Source organism: Myotis daubentonii, chromosome 1 (genome assembly GCF_963259705.1).
Source record: "Myotis daubentonii chromosome 1, mMyoDau2.1, whole genome shotgun sequence".
In the NCBI taxonomy this organism is placed as follows: Eukaryota; Metazoa; Chordata; class Mammalia; order Chiroptera; family Vespertilionidae; genus Myotis; species Myotis daubentonii.
In genome coordinates, this window is record NC_081840.1 from 5,616,584 (window position 1) to 5,635,447 (window position 18,864).

The 18,864-nt window shown below is 46.5% G+C and overlaps 1 protein-coding gene across 3 annotated transcripts in view; it reads left to right on the forward strand.

The window, feature by feature from the left end:
- Window positions 1-18,864, forward strand: part of EVL (Enah/Vasp-like) — a 119,850-nt gene that overhangs the window by 17,856 nt on the left and 83,130 nt on the right. For 2 of the 3 annotated variants that reach the window (XM_059686211.1, XM_059686218.1), the window contains exon 1: window positions 17,207-17,244. The exons of the other annotated variant lie outside the window; for it this stretch is intronic. In XM_059686211.1, coding sequence (XP_059542194.1) covers window positions 17,222-17,244 — 23 coding nt within the window. In that variant the 5' untranslated portion in view covers window positions 17,207-17,221. Of the gene's footprint in view, window positions 1-17,206; window positions 17,245-18,864 lie in introns of those variants that run through there. 3 annotated transcript variants of the gene reach the window in all.

Here is an 18,864-nt window from a genome sequence, read left to right on the forward strand (position 1 = left end):
GATTGGTTTAGGCCAGCGGTTCTCAACCTGTGGGTCGCGACCCCTTTGGGGGTCGAACGACCCTTTCACAGGGGTCGCCTAAATACATCCTGCATATCAGATATTTACATTATGATTCATAACAGTAGCAAAATTACAGTTATGAAGTAGCAACGAAAACAATTTTATGGTTGGGGGTCACCACAACATGAGAAACTGTATTAAAGGGTTGCGGCATTAGGGAGGTTGAGAACCACTGGTTTGGCAACGTCAACACATGTGGATATTATTTTACACAACAAAGGTAGTGTGAAATAGTTAATGTTAGCATAATTTCAGTAAATGAATACTTTAAAAACTTTAAAAACTTAAATTTACTACAGTAAACATGAATTTTTTTAAAGTGTAAACTTTTGTGTTATAAATACACTAGTGGCTCAGTGCATGAAACTCATGCACTCGGTGGGGAGGTGAATCCCTTAGCCTGGCCTGCGCCCTCTCGCAGTCTGGGAGCCCTTCCCTGCAGGGAGCGGGCCTAAGCCGTTGGTCGGACATCCTTAGCACTGCAGCAGAGGTGGGAGAGGCTCCAGCCACCACCACTGCACTTGCCTGGCTTTTGGGCTTCTGGCTGAGCAGCGCTCCCACTGTGGGAGCGCACTGACCACCAGGGGGCAGCTCCTGTGTTGAGCATCTTCCCCCTGGTGGTCAGTGTGCGTCATAGTGACTAGTCGTTCTGCCATTTTGGTTAATTTGCATATTACCCTTTTATTATTATATAGGAAGGATTATTTATGTATGTTTTCATGTATTATATTTGCTTAAATGCTTACTTGCAAGATGTATATTGAGTGCCTAGCATATGCAAGACAGTGGGGCTAGAGATAGAACTACAGACACGAGTGAGAGTTGGGCCTTAAGGAGTATAAAGTCCAGAAGGGACACACAGAGCATTGAGATAAAAGTGCCAGAAAAGAGGTCTGAGCAACACCGTTTTATTTATTTATTTTTACTTGGATTGATTTGTGTTTGCGGCGGACGAGGCCAGGAGATGTTATCTTCTGCTGTGGGTCTTCCCTGCTGCACTTCTTTGACTTAGCTTATTCTTTTTTTTTTTAATTAAATCTTTATTGTTCAGATTATTACAATAGTTACTCTTCCCCCCCCCCCCATGACTCCCCTCCACCCAGTTCCCACCCCACCCTCCGCCCTCACTCCCTACCCGCTGTCCTCATCCATAGGTGCCTGATTATTGTCCAATCTCTTCCCTCACCCCCACACCCCTTTCCCCCCCAAGAATAGTCAGTCCATTCCCTTTCTATGTCCCTGATTCTATTACAATCACCAGTTCATACTGTTCATCAGATTATTTATTCACTTGATTTTTAGATTCACTTGTTGATAGATGTGTATTTGTTGTTCATAATTTGTATCTTTACCTTTTTCTTTTTCTTCCTCTTCTTAAGGGATACCTTTCAGCATTTCATATAATACTGGTTTGGTGGTGATGAACTCCTTTAGCTTTTCCTTATCTGTGAAACTCTTTATCTGACCTTCAATTCTGAATGATAGCTTTGCTGGATAAAGTAGTCTTGGTTGTAGGTTCTTGGTATTCATCACTTTGAATATTTCTTGCCACTCTCTTCTGGCCTGCAAAGTTTCTGTTGAGAAATCAGCTGACAGTCGTATGGGTACTCCCTTGTAGGTAACTGATTTTCTTTCTCTTGCTGCTTTTAGGATTCTCTCTTTGTCTTTTGCTCTTGGCATTTTAATTATGATGTGTCTTGGTGTGGTCCTCTTTGGATTCCTTTTGTGTGGGGTTCTCTGCGCTTCCTGGACTTGGAAATCTATTTCTTTTATCAGGTAGGGGAAGTTTTCTGTCATTATTTCTTCAAATAAGTTTTCAATATCTTGCTCTCTCTCATCTTCTGGCACCCCTATAATTCTGATGTTGGTACGCTTGAAGCTGTCCCAGAGGCTCCTTACACTATCTTAGTATTTTTGGATTCTTTTTTCATTTTGCTTTTCCGGTTGGGTGTTTTTTGCTTCTTTGCATTTCAAGTCTTTGACTTGATTCTTGCGATCCTCTGGTCTGCTGTTGGGAGTTTGTATAATATTCTTTATTTCAGTCAGTGTATGCTTAATTTCTAGTTGGTTCTTTATCACAACATTGAGGGTTTCACCAGTGTTCTTGACGATTTCACTACATTTATCGGCGGTCTCACCAGTCTTTTCGAGGGCCTTATTAAATTTATCGGTGGCTTCTAGACAGTTCTTTAAAGACCTTAAAAGTGTGGTTTTGAACTCTATATCCAGCAGTTTGCTGTCCTCCAATTCTGTCGTTTGTGTCCTGTTTCTTTGTCTCGGCATTTTTTATGCTTCGCTGTGTCGATAGAGTGCCTTTCTGTGCTAAGTGTCCCAATTACCTGAGGTAGACACTCTTGGTGCACCCCCTTGTGGGCTTTGTGCACAGTCTTGTTGTAATTAAGCCTTGATTGTTGTAGTTATCACTGTGAGGAATTGACCTCCAGGCCACTTGGCTGTGAGAATCAGCTGTGTCTGCAGTGGGAGAACTTCTGTGCTGGAGACACCCCTCTGGGGCTAGACTTGCTTCGATGGGGCTTTGGTGCTCACTGAGTCTGCCCCCTGAGTGTGTCTTTTATGGTTCCACGGAGCTGCAAACTGGATGGTCCCACTCTGACCTCTGGGCTTCCTGGCTCCTGGATCTCTAGGGAGGTGCTAATCTAGCCTTTGCCTGAGGCTATCCAGCAAAAGACTCCCTGCAGGGCTTGGGCGGGGCGGGTCCCACGGGATCAACAGGGCGGGGTTAGCAATTATGGCTGCTCTCAGACTTGCCCTCAGAGGCTCTGCTTCTCCGTGTCACAGTAATCGCTGCAAGCCCCTCGGAGAGAAAGCTGCCCTAGGGTTCTGAGCGATGCCAGACAGTCCCGCTTCTCCCATTTGAGTCTGGGTCCCTAGAGACTCGCCCGGAACTGGAGCCCAGAACCTGAGACTCCCTCCCGATTGAAAACAACAACCGCGCCCTCAGCCACCAGCCTGCTCCGCATGCACTCTGCACCTTAGTATTTTACTTCAGCACTGCACCTCCTCTGAGTCTCGGTATGCTTTTCTCTTTCCTCCTAGTTGTAGAACTTCCACTCAGCCAGCCTTCCTGTGGTTCTGGATGATGTCCGTTCCGTCTTTTAGTTGTATTTTTGAAGTGGTTGTTCGAGGCAGCAAACTCCAGTGTTTACCTATGCTGCCATCTTGGTTTCTCCGACTTAGCTTATTCTTTCTTCCAGTTGGCTTTTCAGTTCCTTGAAGACCGTGGTCTTCAGAAAGACTTGCCTCGCCTAACTTAAATGTCCTCTGTTCTTGCAGTTACTCATGGTATAGCTCTAATTAGTGGCCCTTTTAAGGACTTTCCTCTCAGCTCTGACCCACCGAAGCCCATTAGCAATGAAAACATTTAAATTCTCTAACTTTGGCTTACACACAGAAAGACGCCGGGCCTGGCAAACAAATGAAACCCTTTACAGAAAATAGAAACACACCACACCTTGGAGCCTGTGTGCCTGTGGACAGATCAAAATCAGATGTGTCCACTGGCATCGCTTTCTTGGACCAGCTGAGATGTCTAACAGCAGCTTTAGGGCACTGTTTATAAACACTTCCTTTCTGGCAAGAAGGAAAATGCTCTCCTGGATTTGTGTCACTATGCAAAATAGAACTGTAAGCAACAGCGTGAACCAGGGAAAGAAACAGTCCCCAACAGAAGAGCATCACTAGAAAGAGAACCAGAGTGGCAAGCTTCAGAGTGCCAAGTCTATGGGTGACGAGGCAGCACCACTGTGAACACACAGGTGCATAGTCCTTCCCCGAGCATTTGCTGAGCTCACTCTGCTGATTCCTGGGCTCCACATAGAAGCCATGGTTTCCTACACATATAGCTCAATTGCAGCATGTCTAAAACGACTCACTACCTGCTGAATTTTTAGGCAACTGGCTTTTCACAAGGACGTCGTTTTCCAATGGGGAAAATAGCCTTCCAATAAATGTTGAGACAACTGAATATCCACCTACCAAAGAATGAAGTTGAAGCACTACTTCACACCGTATACAGAAGTTACCTCAAAATAGACAGTGAACTTAAATGTGAGAGCTAAAGCTTTAAATCTTTTACAGAGGAAATATAAGAGTGAATCTTCATGGCCTAGGTTTAAGCACCCATTTCCTAGAAATGACACCAAAACAAATGATAAAAGAAAAAAATAAATTGGGTTCATGAATAGGTATGAGGACAAAGTGACTAACACCTCTCATGGATGGCTGCTGCTGAGCTGGGACTTGGTAGGTAGCTGGTTAAATTTGGAACTAGAGTACTTTTTAAAAGATGTACACTTGACAACATGAGAGAAATGAGCACTTGGTTATTTTCTAAATATCATTATGAAACCATTCAACTCTCCTACGATACTACTTTCCTTGGGTCCCACAGAAAATGCTGAACAAAGGGAAGAGAAAAGAGAGAGCGAAAGCAGGCAGGCACTGATTGAACGGAACTTCAGGACCCACCGTATTACATCAGGACAGGGGCTTCCAGAGGCTGCAGAGAGTGCACTAATGCAGCAGCGACCGAAGAAAATGTCAGCCCAATCTCATTTTGATCAAAGGGGGTCACACAACTACTGTCAGATGGAGCAGGACCGAGTCTCCTGATTTCTAAGGTGACGCTTTTCCTTCACGCCAGTGGCTCTCAAGAGTGGGGTCCATGAGCAGCCTCAGCATCACCTGAGAGATTTCTTATCAAAGATGAGAATTCTCAGCCCCTCCCCAGACTGAGTAGCAGACTTGGGGGAAATGGAGCCCAGCACTCTGTGCTTGGACGGGGTCTCCAGGGGCCTGGTGTGAGGACCACTGGCTGCTCTAAGGACACCTGTGATTCTCAACAACAGGGGGAGGGAGCATTCTGCGCCCTGCCTCCGGACATTCTGCACTAGAGACATTTTTAGCTATTGTAGCTGGGGTGAGAGCGTGCTATTGGGTTGAGGCCAGGGATATTGCTAACCACCCTGCTCTGTACAGGACAGCCCTGCACAGGAAACACTTACCTGGCCCAGTGACGATAGTGGGATGTGCAGAAACCTTGCTCCATACCTGCTGCTGGGAGGGCAGAGGAGAGGGGAGAGTTGTCAGTGTCACGCTCTTAGTGCCTGTCCCCTCGAGTGGAGGGTTAGTGCATCCTCTCAAGCTGTGTGCCTCCACCACCAGGGAAAGTGGGCTGGCATCTGGGTCCCTCAACCACCTGTGAGGCAGAGCCCCAGCCCCAAGGCCAGTCACTCCCATTGTAAGCAACTTCATCCAATTCCCTAGTGTGGCAAATGATAGTAGCATTTTCTAGAGTGCCATGATGTGATTAGAGGTCTTAAAAAACCACTCAGAGAGACCTGCCATTTCCAGTAATGGTGAACGAGGTATTTCAGATCAATGCTTCTAGTGAAAATGAGCATGTACGCACGCGCGCGCGCGCACACACACACACACACACACACACACCCAGACCCAGAGTTATCTGCTGGGGCCGGAGCTTTTTGTAAGAAAGAATATATACACACTGTAAGACTCATGCAAATGGGAACTCTTCCAGAAACTAAGACGAAGTGCTATTTTGGATGAGAAAAAACACCACCCTTGTATATTTTAGTAGGAAGTCAGAAATAGAAAAAGCCTGAGCTTCAGAAATAAAATGTGAGAAAGAAAAACTAGCTTTTTGAGGAAACAAAATACATTTACATAAAGCAGGACTTCTCAAATTACAACTCTCATAGCCACATATTCATGCCATTGCTTTAGCATCGTCTCTGGCTCCCCTCTAAGTCCTTCTCCAGTCGGCAGATGTGCTGTGTGAAGGTTTTCCTTTTTAGCGTGGTTGCAGTGCGGTTGCAGGCTGGGAACAGGTTGCGTGGTCGGATTGGAACCCAGACTCCCTGCCTTAGGTTCAAATAGGGACAACTGTTCCCTTTGAGGGCAGCAGAGGTGCCGTTCGACCTGTGTGGTTTGATTTTAGAGATACACGTTTATTCCTCTCCTTTACTTCCCTACCTTCAAAACAGAACACCTTCATTCCGGCCTTGCCAGTAGGTGCTAGGACTTCCCAGTGTTCATTCACTTGGTCTCTACTATGGCCTCACTGCTGTGCTCCATTCCCCCTCAAATTGGGTGTTTTGGAATCCTAACTCCCCATGCGATGGTGTTAGGAAGTGCGGGCCTTTGGGTGATTAGGTTATGAGGGTGGAGCCCCCTGAATGGGATTAGTGCCCTTATCAAAGAGACCGGGCCACGCTCCCAGGCCTTTCCAGGAAGTTAGGACACAGTGAGAAGTCTTCCACTTGGAAGGGCCCTCACCTGGTCTCAGACTTTCAGCCTCCAGACTGTGAGAAATAACTTTGTGTATAATCCCCCGGTCTGTGGTATTTTGTTGTGCCACAGCCCACATGGACTAAGACAGGCTCCATTTCTGAAGGCTCCCATGGGACTAGTCCCCAGAAATTCCCTTCCTCACTTAGCTTCTTGAAAGACACGTAGCATGCCAGAGCCCTCGGAATCGAGTCATCTTTCAGTTCTTTAGATCACTTGATTTGTGCATCTGTTCATTCCAATTCCCAGTCTCTCTGGGAAATGCAGACTTTGAACAAGACAATCTCTGATTCCTCTTTGATATTATTGCACCTGGTAGTGTAGGTTGAGTTTATATGTGACTCTGTTGTGGGTTTGGTTTGTGACTTTCAAGCAGGGTTATATTGGAAAGAAGGGGTGAAGGGGTGGATTTGTGAAGTTAGGAAATTAGAGTTAATTGTGGTAACTGCCTCAGAATAGCTAGCGTCTGGCGGAGGGGACTCTGTGAATCAGCTTCTATGAATCAGACATTCCCTTTCTCCTCCTTAAGAGACCCACATGTTCCTTTCTCCTCTTTAAGAGACCCGTGCATGTGATAATTAGAATTCAGAGAAATGTTGAAGACGAAGTTCTGGAAAATAGGGCCCCCCAAATTTCAGGAATCCTAAGCAGTAATTTAGAATTGACTTCATTCATTTGAAGGATTTTCAGAAATTAAGAGGATGTAAATAAGACAGAAGCAAAAATGGACCAGATAGGAAAGAACTTCTTATTATTGCACTTCACTGGGATGGATCAGAAAGTTAAAAGGTATTTTAGGAAAAGTATCTAAAACTTGGAGAAAAGGCAAAAAGATTATTGTGTGCCTTTCAGTATCATTCCGGAGCATTGTTCAGCAAGTCCATCTAAGGCAGTGGTTCTCAACCTGTGGGTCTCGAACAATGAAAATACATCCGGCATATCAGATATTTTACGATTCATAACAGTAGCAAAATTACAGTTATGAAGTTGCAACGAAAATAATTTTATGGTTGGGGGTCACCACAGCATGAGGAACTGTATTAAAGGGTTGAGGCATTAGGAAGTTTGAGAACCACTGAAGGGATATTCTTGGAGACTTACTTTTCTAAAGTTAAATGTTAACTTGTAGAACATTGGCAAGTTACAGATGATATTTTGTCCAGTGGCGATCTAAAATTGATTTCTGTTTAGTAGAAAAGATAACCTCAGAAGTTTTGGGTTAATTGCTCTGTGGTATATTAACCAGTTTTGTATCTAACTTTAAAGATTATCACAGCTTTCTTAGCCAAGAGACATGAAAACATGCTCAAAGTCACTAATCATCCGAGAGATGCAAATCAAAACAGCAATGAGGTACCATCTCACACCTGTCAGACTGGCTATCATCAACAAATCAACAAACGACAAGTGCTGGAGAGGATGTGGAAAAAAAGGAACACTTGTGCACTGCTGGTGGGAATGCAGACTGGTGCAGCCACTATGGAAGACAGTATGGAGTTTCCTTAAAAAACTGAAAATGGAACTCCCATTTGACCCTGTGATCCCACTTCTAGGAATATATCCCAAGAAACCAGAAACACCAATCAGAAAGGATATATGCACCCCTATGTTCATAGCAGCACAATTCACCATAGCTAAGATCTGGAAACAGCCTAAGTGCCCATCAGTAGATGAATGGATTAGAAAACTGTGGTACATCTACACGATGGAATACTATGCTGCTCTAAAAAGGAAGGAACTCTTACCATTTGCAACGTCATGGATGGAACTGGAGAGCATTATGCTAAGTGAAATAAGCCAGTCAATAAAGGAAAAATACCACATGATCTCACTCATTCATGGACAATAGAGACCATTATAAACTTTTGAACAAGAATAGATACAGAGGCAGAGCTGCCTCAAACAGATTGTCAAACTGCAGCGGGAAGGCCGGGGAGGGTTGGGGGGCAGGAGGTAGGGGGGTAAGAGATCAACTAAAGGACTTGTATGCATGCATATAAGCATAACCAATGGACATAAGACACTGGGGGATAGGGGAGGCTAGGGGACTGTCTAGGGCGGGGGGATAAAATGGACACATATGTAATACCCTTTGTAATACTTTAAGCAATTAAAAAAATAAAATAAAATAATAAAAAAAAATAAAGATTACAACAGCTTTCTTTTTGTCCACTGACTATGTGTGTTTCCGTATTACCTTTGTTTTTGTTTGTTTTTTTAAATGTACCTTTATTGTTGAAAGTATTACAAATGTCCTGTTTGTTTATTTGTTGTTGTTGTTTTCTCCATTGACCCCTTCCACTCAGTCCCCGCCCCTCCCAGGCCTTCACCACTCTATTGCCTGTGTCCATTGGTCATGCATATATGCATATGATCTTTGCACCAGCCTTGCGTCCTGCTGGTTCCCTCACCAGTGAGTTACATCAATCCTTGACACATTCATACTGTCTGTTTGTGTGGGAGTTATGTTTTTAAATTACACTTTAAAAGGATGAGTACATATTGTGGAATAAGCATCTTAGGTGGCTAGGCTGAGAAGGGTTTGAGTAATTTGCCTTTAAGGTCATCTTAGCCCTGAATACCCACAATTATAGGTTTTTATCTAAATTCCTTCTTGGTCACTTGGATAGTAAGTTGCATTTATGGGTCCTCTAACTATATGGCCCGGTGAATACTTAAAATTCCTGCATTATCAAGATCTCAGAGCCACGAAGTAGGAAAGGATAATTTCCTTTGTTGTTCATAATAGTACAATTATTTCTATATAAAGCACCTGTAATTTACAGAACGTTGGCACACCTGCTCTTGTATTTGGCCCTCACAATTTCTTTGTGAGGGAGCAGGGCAGGAATGATTATCCACATTTTTAGGTGAAAAAGCTGAGACTCTAGAGCAGTGGTTCTCAACCTTCCTAATGCTGCGACCCTTTAATACAGTTCCTCATGTTGTGGTGACCCCCAATTTCATTGTTACAAATTGAACATAATTAAAGCATAGTGATTAATCACAAAAACAATATGTAATTATATATGTGTTTTCCGACGGTCTTAGGCGACCCTTGTGAAAGGGTCGTTTGACCCCCAAAGGGGTCGCGACCCACAGGTTGAGAACCGCTGCTCTAGTCTCTGGCAGGTAAAGTCAGTTGCCAAAGGGCATTCGGCTGGTGAGGAGTGGCGCTGAGACTGCCCTGCTTTTACCCTCCATGCTCATGGACACTTCATGGCGGAACCAGGACTCAAGGGGGTCTTGATAAGAACAGTGAGTCGAAGTGGGACCACAACTCGAATACTGAGTTCAGACACGGTGCCTGCCGATGCACCATCTGGACTCTTGTTTCAGTGTTTGGAGTGTGTGGTCTGTTCCTGACTGTTGGCAAGGCCTGAAGTGGGCCTGAGTCTCCTTGGGCCTCCCTCCCCTCTCAGGGATAGAGTGGTGTGGACTCTAAGCTGGTGCCCAGGAAATCTTTCTTGATTGAATATGGGAATTTGCTTCACGTGCTTTTATCTTCTTGATTCTTCCTCTATTCCTGGTAAGATTTTCTTGGCCAGTTTCTGTGTACCTGAGTGACATTGGAGCAGCTGCATGTGTCTGTTCAGAAAGATGATCTGCCCTTTTATTGGATGCTTGCACCAAGAAAGAGGACTGCTGGCCTAATCCAGTTTCATCTCTTTATGACATCTTCTCTCTCAATCAACAAACTGCTGATTCATTAATTCAGCAGGTACTTATTGAGTGATTTGGTGCTGTGCCGGGAGCCGGTCCATGCTTGCTGTTTCAAGGGACCTGGCATATATGGCATACTGTTCTTAATATGTTTGCTCACCTTCTTGGCACTATGTGTTTTAACCAAGGTCTCTGAGAAAGGTTGTTTTCCCCAGGTAGGGATTTTCCCCTGAAGTTAGGGAGGGAATAAAACCCCTCAACTACGTGCCAGGCGGGTAATTAATCCCTTTAACTATGAACAATCATGCTTAAACTACATAATCTTTTCTCCCTGGAATGGAGATAAGAAACGCCCTAACCTTTGTAATAGAGATTGATAGGATTGAATCAACTGGTATAAATACAGTTGTAACAAGACAGAAACAGACAGAACTCAGAACAGAATCAAGAAGACAGAACCTACACAGAGCCTAGAGACAGAAGAACTTCGCTGGAGAGAGCATGCCGGAGGATCCTGGAGAGGGACTGGCCTCGGAGCCTAGAGACAGAGCCTAGCGGGAGAACATGGCAAGGGATCCTGGACTGAACCTGACTACAGAGATTGGCAGGAGAACCTGACTGGAACCTGGACACTGAACCCGACTGGAGAGCCTGGACAGAACCTGGCTGGAGAACCTAGCGAGGGAACATGGCTACAGAACCTCGCTGGAGATCCGAAGCAGAACCTCTCTGGAGATCCGGGCTAGAGATCCTGGCTAGGCTGCTGATCAACTGAACACTGTCTCTGTGTCATTCCTTCTTCGCCGACTCCGTCCACACCTTTGGGGACCCCTGGACCCGCTGGGGCTGGACCCCGGCATATGGCGCCCGAACAGGGACCCCTAGGTAAGCGCCCCACACTCGGGACGGATCAGACTCCACTGTAGGAAGAGGGTGGATAGTCTTCGCCGACTCCGTCCACACCTTTGGGAACCCCTGGAACAGGATTCCCTTAGGTAAGCCGCCCCATTGAGAACCTCCACACTCGGGACGGATCAGACTCCACCGTAGGAAGAGGGTGGATAGTCTTCGCCGACTCCGTCCACACCTTTGGGAACCCCTGGAACAGGATTCCCTTAGGTAAGCCCCCTCCATTGAGAACCCCCACACTCGGGACGGATAGGACTCCACCAGGGTGCTACAGACCCCCCTATAGAGGATAAGTAGGGTAAGAAGGTGGATAGTACAGAACTTAGATTGAGAAGATGTGCCATACTGAGTCCAAAGAAAAAAGACTCTGTATTGATCTTTAGATTAAGAAGATGTGCCATACTGAGTCTAAAGAAAAAAGACTCTGTATTGATCTTTTAACATATATGCTTGCTAGCAGAGGAATTAAGGTTACTCCCAGTCAGACAGAACGTTTTATACAAGAAGTATGTCCATGCTTTTCTGAGGAAGGAAAGGTGCCGGAAAGGTAAATGTAGAGGCATGGGAGAAGGTAGGCCCAAGGAGCCTTATCCTTAACCCCACTGCAGCCTTTCCACCCCGGGAAAGTGCAGGATTGGCAAGCTCTCCCTGGGGTGATAGATCAGGACTCAGGTAATAGCAGAAAGTGCCAATCCTACTCTTAAAATGGATACAAGAGAGCGTTTGATGTTTTTCTTTTTAATGCTTGCTTTTAAAAAATAAAAAAGGGGGAATTTGCCGGGAGCCGGTCCATGCTTGCTGTTTCAAGGGACCTGGCATATATGGCATACTGTTCTTAATATGTTTGCTCACCTTCTTGGCACTATGTGTTTTAACCAAGGTCTCTGAGAAAGGTTGTTTTCCCCAGGTAGGGATTTTCCCCTGAAGTTAGGGAGGGAATAAAACCCCTCAACTACGTGCCAGGCGGGTAATTAATCCCTTTAACTATGAACAATCATGCTTAAACTACATAATCTTTTCTCCCTGGAATGGAGATAAGAAACGCCCTAACCTTTGTAATAGAGATTGATAGGATTGAATCAACTGGTATAAATACAGTTGTAACAAGACAGAAAGACTCAGAACTCAGGAGACAGAATTCAGAAGACAGAACCTACACGGAGCCTAGAGACAGAAGAACTTCGCTGGCGAGAGCATGCCAGAGGATCCTGGACCGGGACTGGCCTCGGAGCCTAGAGACAGAGCCTAGCGGGAGAACATGGCAAGGGATCCTGGACTGAACCTGACTACAGAGATTGGCAGGAGAACCTGACTGGAACCTGGACACTGAACCTGACTGGAGAGCCTGGACAGAACCTGGCTGGAGAACCTAGCGAGGGAACATGGCTACAGAACCTCTCTGGAGATCCGAAGCAGAACCTCTCTGGAGATCCAGACCAGAACTTGGCTGGAGATCCGGGCTAGAGATCCTGGCTAGGCTGCTGATCAACTGAACACTGTTCCCGTGCCATTCCTTCTTCGCCGACTCCGTCTACACCTTTGGGGACCCCTGGACCCGCTGGGGTTGGACCCCGGCAGTGCTGGACCCTGGGATAGAATGAGAAAGATGAGAAAGGTCCTTACACTTCTTTGGCTTCTGGTCCTGGTGGTAGCCATAGCGTTTCTGTTTAAATATTTTAACCTTTGCTCTGCTTTGCTAGTAATATAAGAACCACATGAAACAACTGAGTTGTGAGGAAGACCATCTCTAAACCCTACCTACCTGAAACCCATCAGCTTCTTGCTTGTCTCCTGGTGCCACCAAGTCCAGACCCCGTCACTTCCAGTGACTGCTGCAGCGGCTTCTGACTGGTCTCGCGCTTCATTTTCCTTCCAACAGTGAAAATCAGGTCATGTTACTGCCCTCTTGGACTCTCCAGGACTTTCCTGGCTGATAAAGCCCTGTTTAGCTCTGTGTATCTCCCTCCACTCTTGTTGGCTGCTCTAGGCCAACCACAGCACCGTAGGAGAGGGAGGGATGCCAGGCTGGTGCCCTCCCACCTTGGGCCTTTGTACCAGCTGTTTCCTCTGCCTGCAGTGATCTTTCCCTGATGTTTGCATAACTGTCCCCTGATCATCCACATCTCAGCTTAGATACACTACCTGAGGGGCCTTTCCCATCACCTCTTCATAGCCCCAGTCACTCTCTGGCACGTTGCCCTATTTTATTATCCTTTTCTCCCCCATTTAGTCTCTGAGTTCCTTCCTTAGAGTGGATGCACTGAGAAGCTCAGGGTTTTCACTGCACCTAGGACAGCATCTAATATGGTAGCCCTTCGATCACTTGCCGAGTGAATGCAATGACCTGGGCAGCTATTTAGAGAGCACTTAATTTGGGGAGATAGACATGGACAGGAATGCAGAAATAATTAGCAGTAAACTCCTGCTTTGAGAAGGGTAGACTGAAAGATGGAATGCAGTTGTATTTGCTTTACAGTAGAATGTTTTGGGGGGTTAGCTTTCAGTTAGTAGCTTATTTAAAGCTATTGTTTTAAAGTTAAATATCACTGTAGAAGCTCAGTTGAATTATGTAATCTGAGGGAAAGAATTAGTTCACAGTGTAGGACTCACATTTCTTATCAATTCAAGAAGCATTTTTTGTTTGTTTTTAATTTTGGGAAAGGTTAATTTAATTTGAATGAAAACGCACTGAGTGAAATAAAAAGAGATCTTGACCAGCCCAGCTTATGTGGCTCAGTGGTTGAGCATGGACCCGTGAACCAGGAGGTCACAGTTCGATTCCCAGTCAGGGGACATGCCTGGGTTGCGGGCTCTATCCCCAGTAGGGAGCATGCAGGAGGCAGCCAATCAATGATTCTCTCTGATCATTGATGTTTCTATCTCTCTCCCCTTCTCCCTTCCTCTCTCTGAAATCAATAAAAATATATTTTGACCAGAGATCTACTATGTACCAGGAGTGTGCTGTGCCTGGGGGAAGAGTTAAAAAGGACTAAAAATGAAGGTCACTGGTAGTGGGGCCCCCATAATTACAAAATAGAAGAATTTGGGGATGGTGACCCAAAATTATAATTTATTTTTCTTGAAGCTGTGTTTGCATAGCAAGCATGCTGTTTTTACTTAGAGTGTTTCTGATGGAGGTTATGAGGGGCTAAACTCTTTAGGTTTCCTCCTGTCAGTCCCCTCAGCCCCTGTCCCCAGGGACTCACCTGATTAGAGGCCTGAGACATGGAATAGACAGAGGCCACTCCTCAGCACAAGATGATATGTGAGATTAAATATGTATATTTATCTATATGCGTGTGTGTGTGTGTGTGTGTGTGTGTGTGTGTACACTAGGGGCCCTGTGCACGAATTTGTGCACCTTGAAAGAAACTGTGGGCTGCGAGGCTGCGGTAGGCACAGGGGCGGGTCCTGGCCCATCCTCTGTGCCCCAGCCCAGTGCCTCCCACCACGGCCCCAGCCCCCGGTCCCCTATCTGCCAGCAGCCCCACTCCTGCCGCCGCCTCTCCCACGTGCTGACAGCACTGGCCCCGCTTGCACCTGCTTACGGTGCAGAGTGATTGAGGCCCGCACCAGCAGCAGGTGCGAGCAGGGCCGGTGCCATCAGTGAGTGTGAACAGGGACTGCTGCCCTGATCGCCCCTCAGGAACAGGGGAGGTGGAGAAGCCCTCAGGGGCAATCAGGGCCGGCAGCCACTGCTCACACCCACTGATGGTGCTGAATGATCAGGACCCGAGCCAGGCACCGGCAGCGGGTGTGAGCGGCAGCTCCGACGCCAGTAGCAGGGCAGAGCACTGGGTGGGACTGTGCCAGGTGGGACCACAGTGTGTGGGAGCAAAGAATTTTCAGTAACCACCAGAGGCTTGCCCCAATGACAGCAACCAGCTCCCTGCCTTGGTCTGGCACCCCCCCCCACCCCCACCCCCCCCCCCCTCACCTGATCCACCATCCTGCCTCGGCCAACACCTACCATGTTCCACACACGCCCCCTGGTGGTCAGCGCATGTCATAGCGACCAGTTCAGTTGTTGCGGTTCTTTCACCGTTCAGTCTATTTGCATATTAGCCTTTTATTGTATAGGAATATTGACTACCTAGGAATTCGGGAGCTTTAGAGATCACCATAGGCTGGTTTTGGTCAGGGGCAGGACTGGATGGGGTTTTGAAGGTATGTGATATTAGCTACCATCAGTGGCGATTCCATGTGCCGGAGTTTTGTCTGTGCAGCACCCCCACACACTGAGGCTTACACAGGTGAGACTGTGCCCAAGGCTTCCCAGGCGGACAGTAGACTGGGCGCAGAAGCACACTTTCCATGATCACTGTGGGGAGAAGGCAGGACTAGAGCAGCTGCCTGTGGTCACAGGCACTAAGTGGCAGACCTGGGACTTCCACGGGTTATTGCGTGACTCTGACTCTCCTGTGTTTCCTGTTCTATCATGATTCTGCCAAGTAGAGGGTCTCGGGCGGAGACTTGTCGGGAATATCGTGGAAGGCATTCTGGGTCAGCTTAGTTGCTGATTGCTATATGGTTTGAGGGACCGCAGGATTCCCCCCAAATTTCTTCCTAATCAGTCTGCCTCAGTTGGCTGTTACTACTTTGTTTCTTTAAGGCAAGTTCTGGGCTCTCACTTCTCTTCAGATGGGGATAACATAAGGAGAGGGGTGTGTCCATCCCAGCTCACCTAATGTGAGAACGAGGTCCCTTTCTCTGGTGGAGAGCTGGGGCAAAAGGAGGGTCATTCAGCACACAGTTACTGAGTAACTCCTCTCACTCAGCCCCTGCCCTCGGGATGCTCAGGCTCCTGGGGACGGACAGCCGAGGGAACAGTGTGGGCCGCGTGGAAGGGTGCAGGTCACGGAGGGAGCAAGGAATAATTTAGGCAGTTGGCCCCTGGGCTGAAGAAAGGAGGTCCTGGCATATTTGGGGAACTAGGAATGTGGGGCTGGATTTGGGGATTATTAAGAGTTTTAATGGAAAAAAGGAGTTGGAGAAATAAGATTCTCTATGCTGGGCTGAGGGGTTTTCCGTAACACTATGGGCACTGGGGGACTGATGCAGGGTTCAAATAGGGGGCATGAGAATCAGAGTTAGAAACACTGCCCTGGCAGAATCTGCGAGAAGGGACGAAGAGAGAAAGGCCAGTTATAATGCAACAGACCAGGTGAGAGATGCCAAAGGTGGGGGCTCAGGCGGTAGGCAGGGAGTGGGCAAAGGGACAGGTTCAAGGAAACTTTCGTGAGGGAGAATCTAAATTAGTGACTGATTATCTTTGTGGTGTGAGGGAGAGAAAAAAAGTCAAGAGCGACTCACAGGATTCCATTGGCGATCTGTCCCCCTTGTTTTATAAAGGTTTGCAGTCCCACTGCTGAAGGTCCTTCTTAACGCCAGGTTTTAGAATACAGCCTCAGCTCATTTGCCAGATTTTACCAACTTGGGCTTTACAAACTAGAAAACATTGCTCTTTTTTTGGCTGACCTCTCGTTTCCTTTTTTACTGTTTTTAACTTCTGAAATTATTACAGTAATTTTTGTACTTCAAGGAATTGGTAAGAGCCTCAATAAATGAATAATCAAAGAAATGAGATCACCATCACAATCGACTGCAAGGTCATATGGTTCATGAGACAGTGGTGGGCATACAACGTGGCTTTCTGATTCCCCAGCAGTTTATGCATCTGTGATAAAGTAGTGTTTGGTAGTGGACAGGCATGATATGGGATTCTGCAGAATTGTCAGTGAAATGGAGGCAGGTATCACTGTCCACTCTCTTCACTGACCACACTGGTCACACCTGGTCATTTCAGCAGCAGCAGGCACAGGAAAATGAGGTAATCAGGCAGGTCACAGTGGCACAGGTTGTATTCTCATCCCTTTAAGCTTTTACCACTGGGCGAAATCCTGGTCTGGAGGTGGGTTGTGATCTGTGGTTTACCCAGGACCCCGGGTTCCACTTTTTCCTCTGGACTAATCCGGCTCCCAGCCTGGAGCCTGAGCACACACTGCATTAATCAGACTTGCTGTAATGATCACATGGTTTTCTCGCTGCCTCCCCTGTTAGCTGCCGCTTGTCAGCAGCTGGCGGAGCTGGAGGCTGCAGGCTCCTGTCTGCAGAAAGCCTTTTACTTCGGAATATTGGGGGGTGTGGAAACCCCGCCTCTTTTTTCTGCACTTTGCACCATCTGACTGACTAAATGGTTGTCCTCCGAACCAAAAAGGCTACCAGACAATCTAAGGAAATTGTCTCTGTCTAGGTCATGTTCGCATTTGAAGAATTCAGGTATGTTCTGGTTTCGTACATCTGCCTGCCGCTGGGTTTTTGTTCTCGCTAGGTTTTTGCTGTGTAATGACAGCTTAGGTTCCGGCTGGTTCTGACACAAAAAGGGCTCTTCTCTGCATTTGGTGGGGTCTCTCCAGGCATGGGGGGCGGAGGTGCACGGTGGTACCGGTCATGGTGTTTGCTGCATGCACGGATGCAGCGTGGGTAATTGTTTGCTGGTGTGTGAATTTGCCGAGGGCCCCACCTTGTGCCTCATTTGAGCTGCTGTTGCAGGTGTAGAGTTAAGAATACAGAATAGCAACTGTTTATCCAGAATGAGTCTGTTGATAGCTTTTGTTTTTCTCCCTTTGTCAAACTCATGGAGTCGAGTCGACTGCTCTCTTAAAAAAAATGCTAATCGTAGCAGTGAAGGTGAAATTCTGCAAGTGTGTCTGCTTAGTTGAGATTTGATTTTGGCTCTGATTTTCCTCATCGTCGATAGCAATCTCATGGCTGGGCGGTTTTCTGGGAAGTGCCTTGGCAATGTCCTGTTAACCGGAGCCTTCTTTGCTTTTGTAAGCTTTTCAGCTGCTGTAATTATTAATGCTGCAAATTGGAGGCTTTTGTGAATCTTACTCCCTCTCTTTCCTCCATCTCGTCTCTGGGAATCTGTGTCTGGGGGTGAATGTGGGAAGGGATGTTCCAATAGAGATAGTTTCTAAGAAATGAAAATAAAGGAGGTGGAATGGGAGGGCCACCGGTCATTTATGTGCATGTTTCCATGTCTGTGGAACACATTGAGGAGAGCATATATGTGTCTGCTTCTGACCTCGGACAGCTCCTCGTTTCTCACATGGGATTTCTGTGTATCTTAGAACTGAGCATAAATGCCATGTTATGGGCAAAGATTGTGTGGGAACCTCAGTTCTGTTTCTTATAGGCCCTTTTTGTTCCCTCCAAATGTTGCTGCAACAGACATTAAAATGATAATAGAATAACCACTTTTCATTATTTGCAAGAGGAAACTAGAGACCTTTTAGTCAAAATCAAGGGAGTAGCTGAGAGAATCATCAGCTGTGCACACAGGTCCCCCACCCTTCCTGTAAGCGTGGGGCTTTGGATCCAGGAAGTTATCCTTTGTTTAAGAGTGTGCCCCTGCATTATTCCTGATGGGTCGGGCTTGTGAAAGGGATATTCCTTCCATGTGGCAACATGCTCTGGTGACATGGGGCCTTTGCCCTTTTACAGGGACCAGGCTTATTGTTTTCTAATGGCTCCATTAACAGCTAACAAGAATTTATTTAATGCTGGACAGGTTACAGTAGATCTGTCCTTTAAAAATGGAAAAGGAGCCCTGGCCAGTGAGACTCGGTTGAGTGTTGTCCCGTGCACCGAAGGGTCACCAGTTTGATTCCCGGTCAGGGCACATGTCCGGGTTGCAGGTTCGATCCTGGATCAGGGTGCATGCAGGAGGTGGCAGATAGATGTTTCTCTTCACATTGATGTTTTTCTCTTTCTCTTAAATAAATCAATAAAAACACTTTAAAAAAAAAAAGAATGAAACAGGAGTCCTGGGTTCTAATCCCAGTTTCAAAATTAGCTTCTCTGATCCTTGTGAGAGTTTCGGAGGAGTTCTGTGAA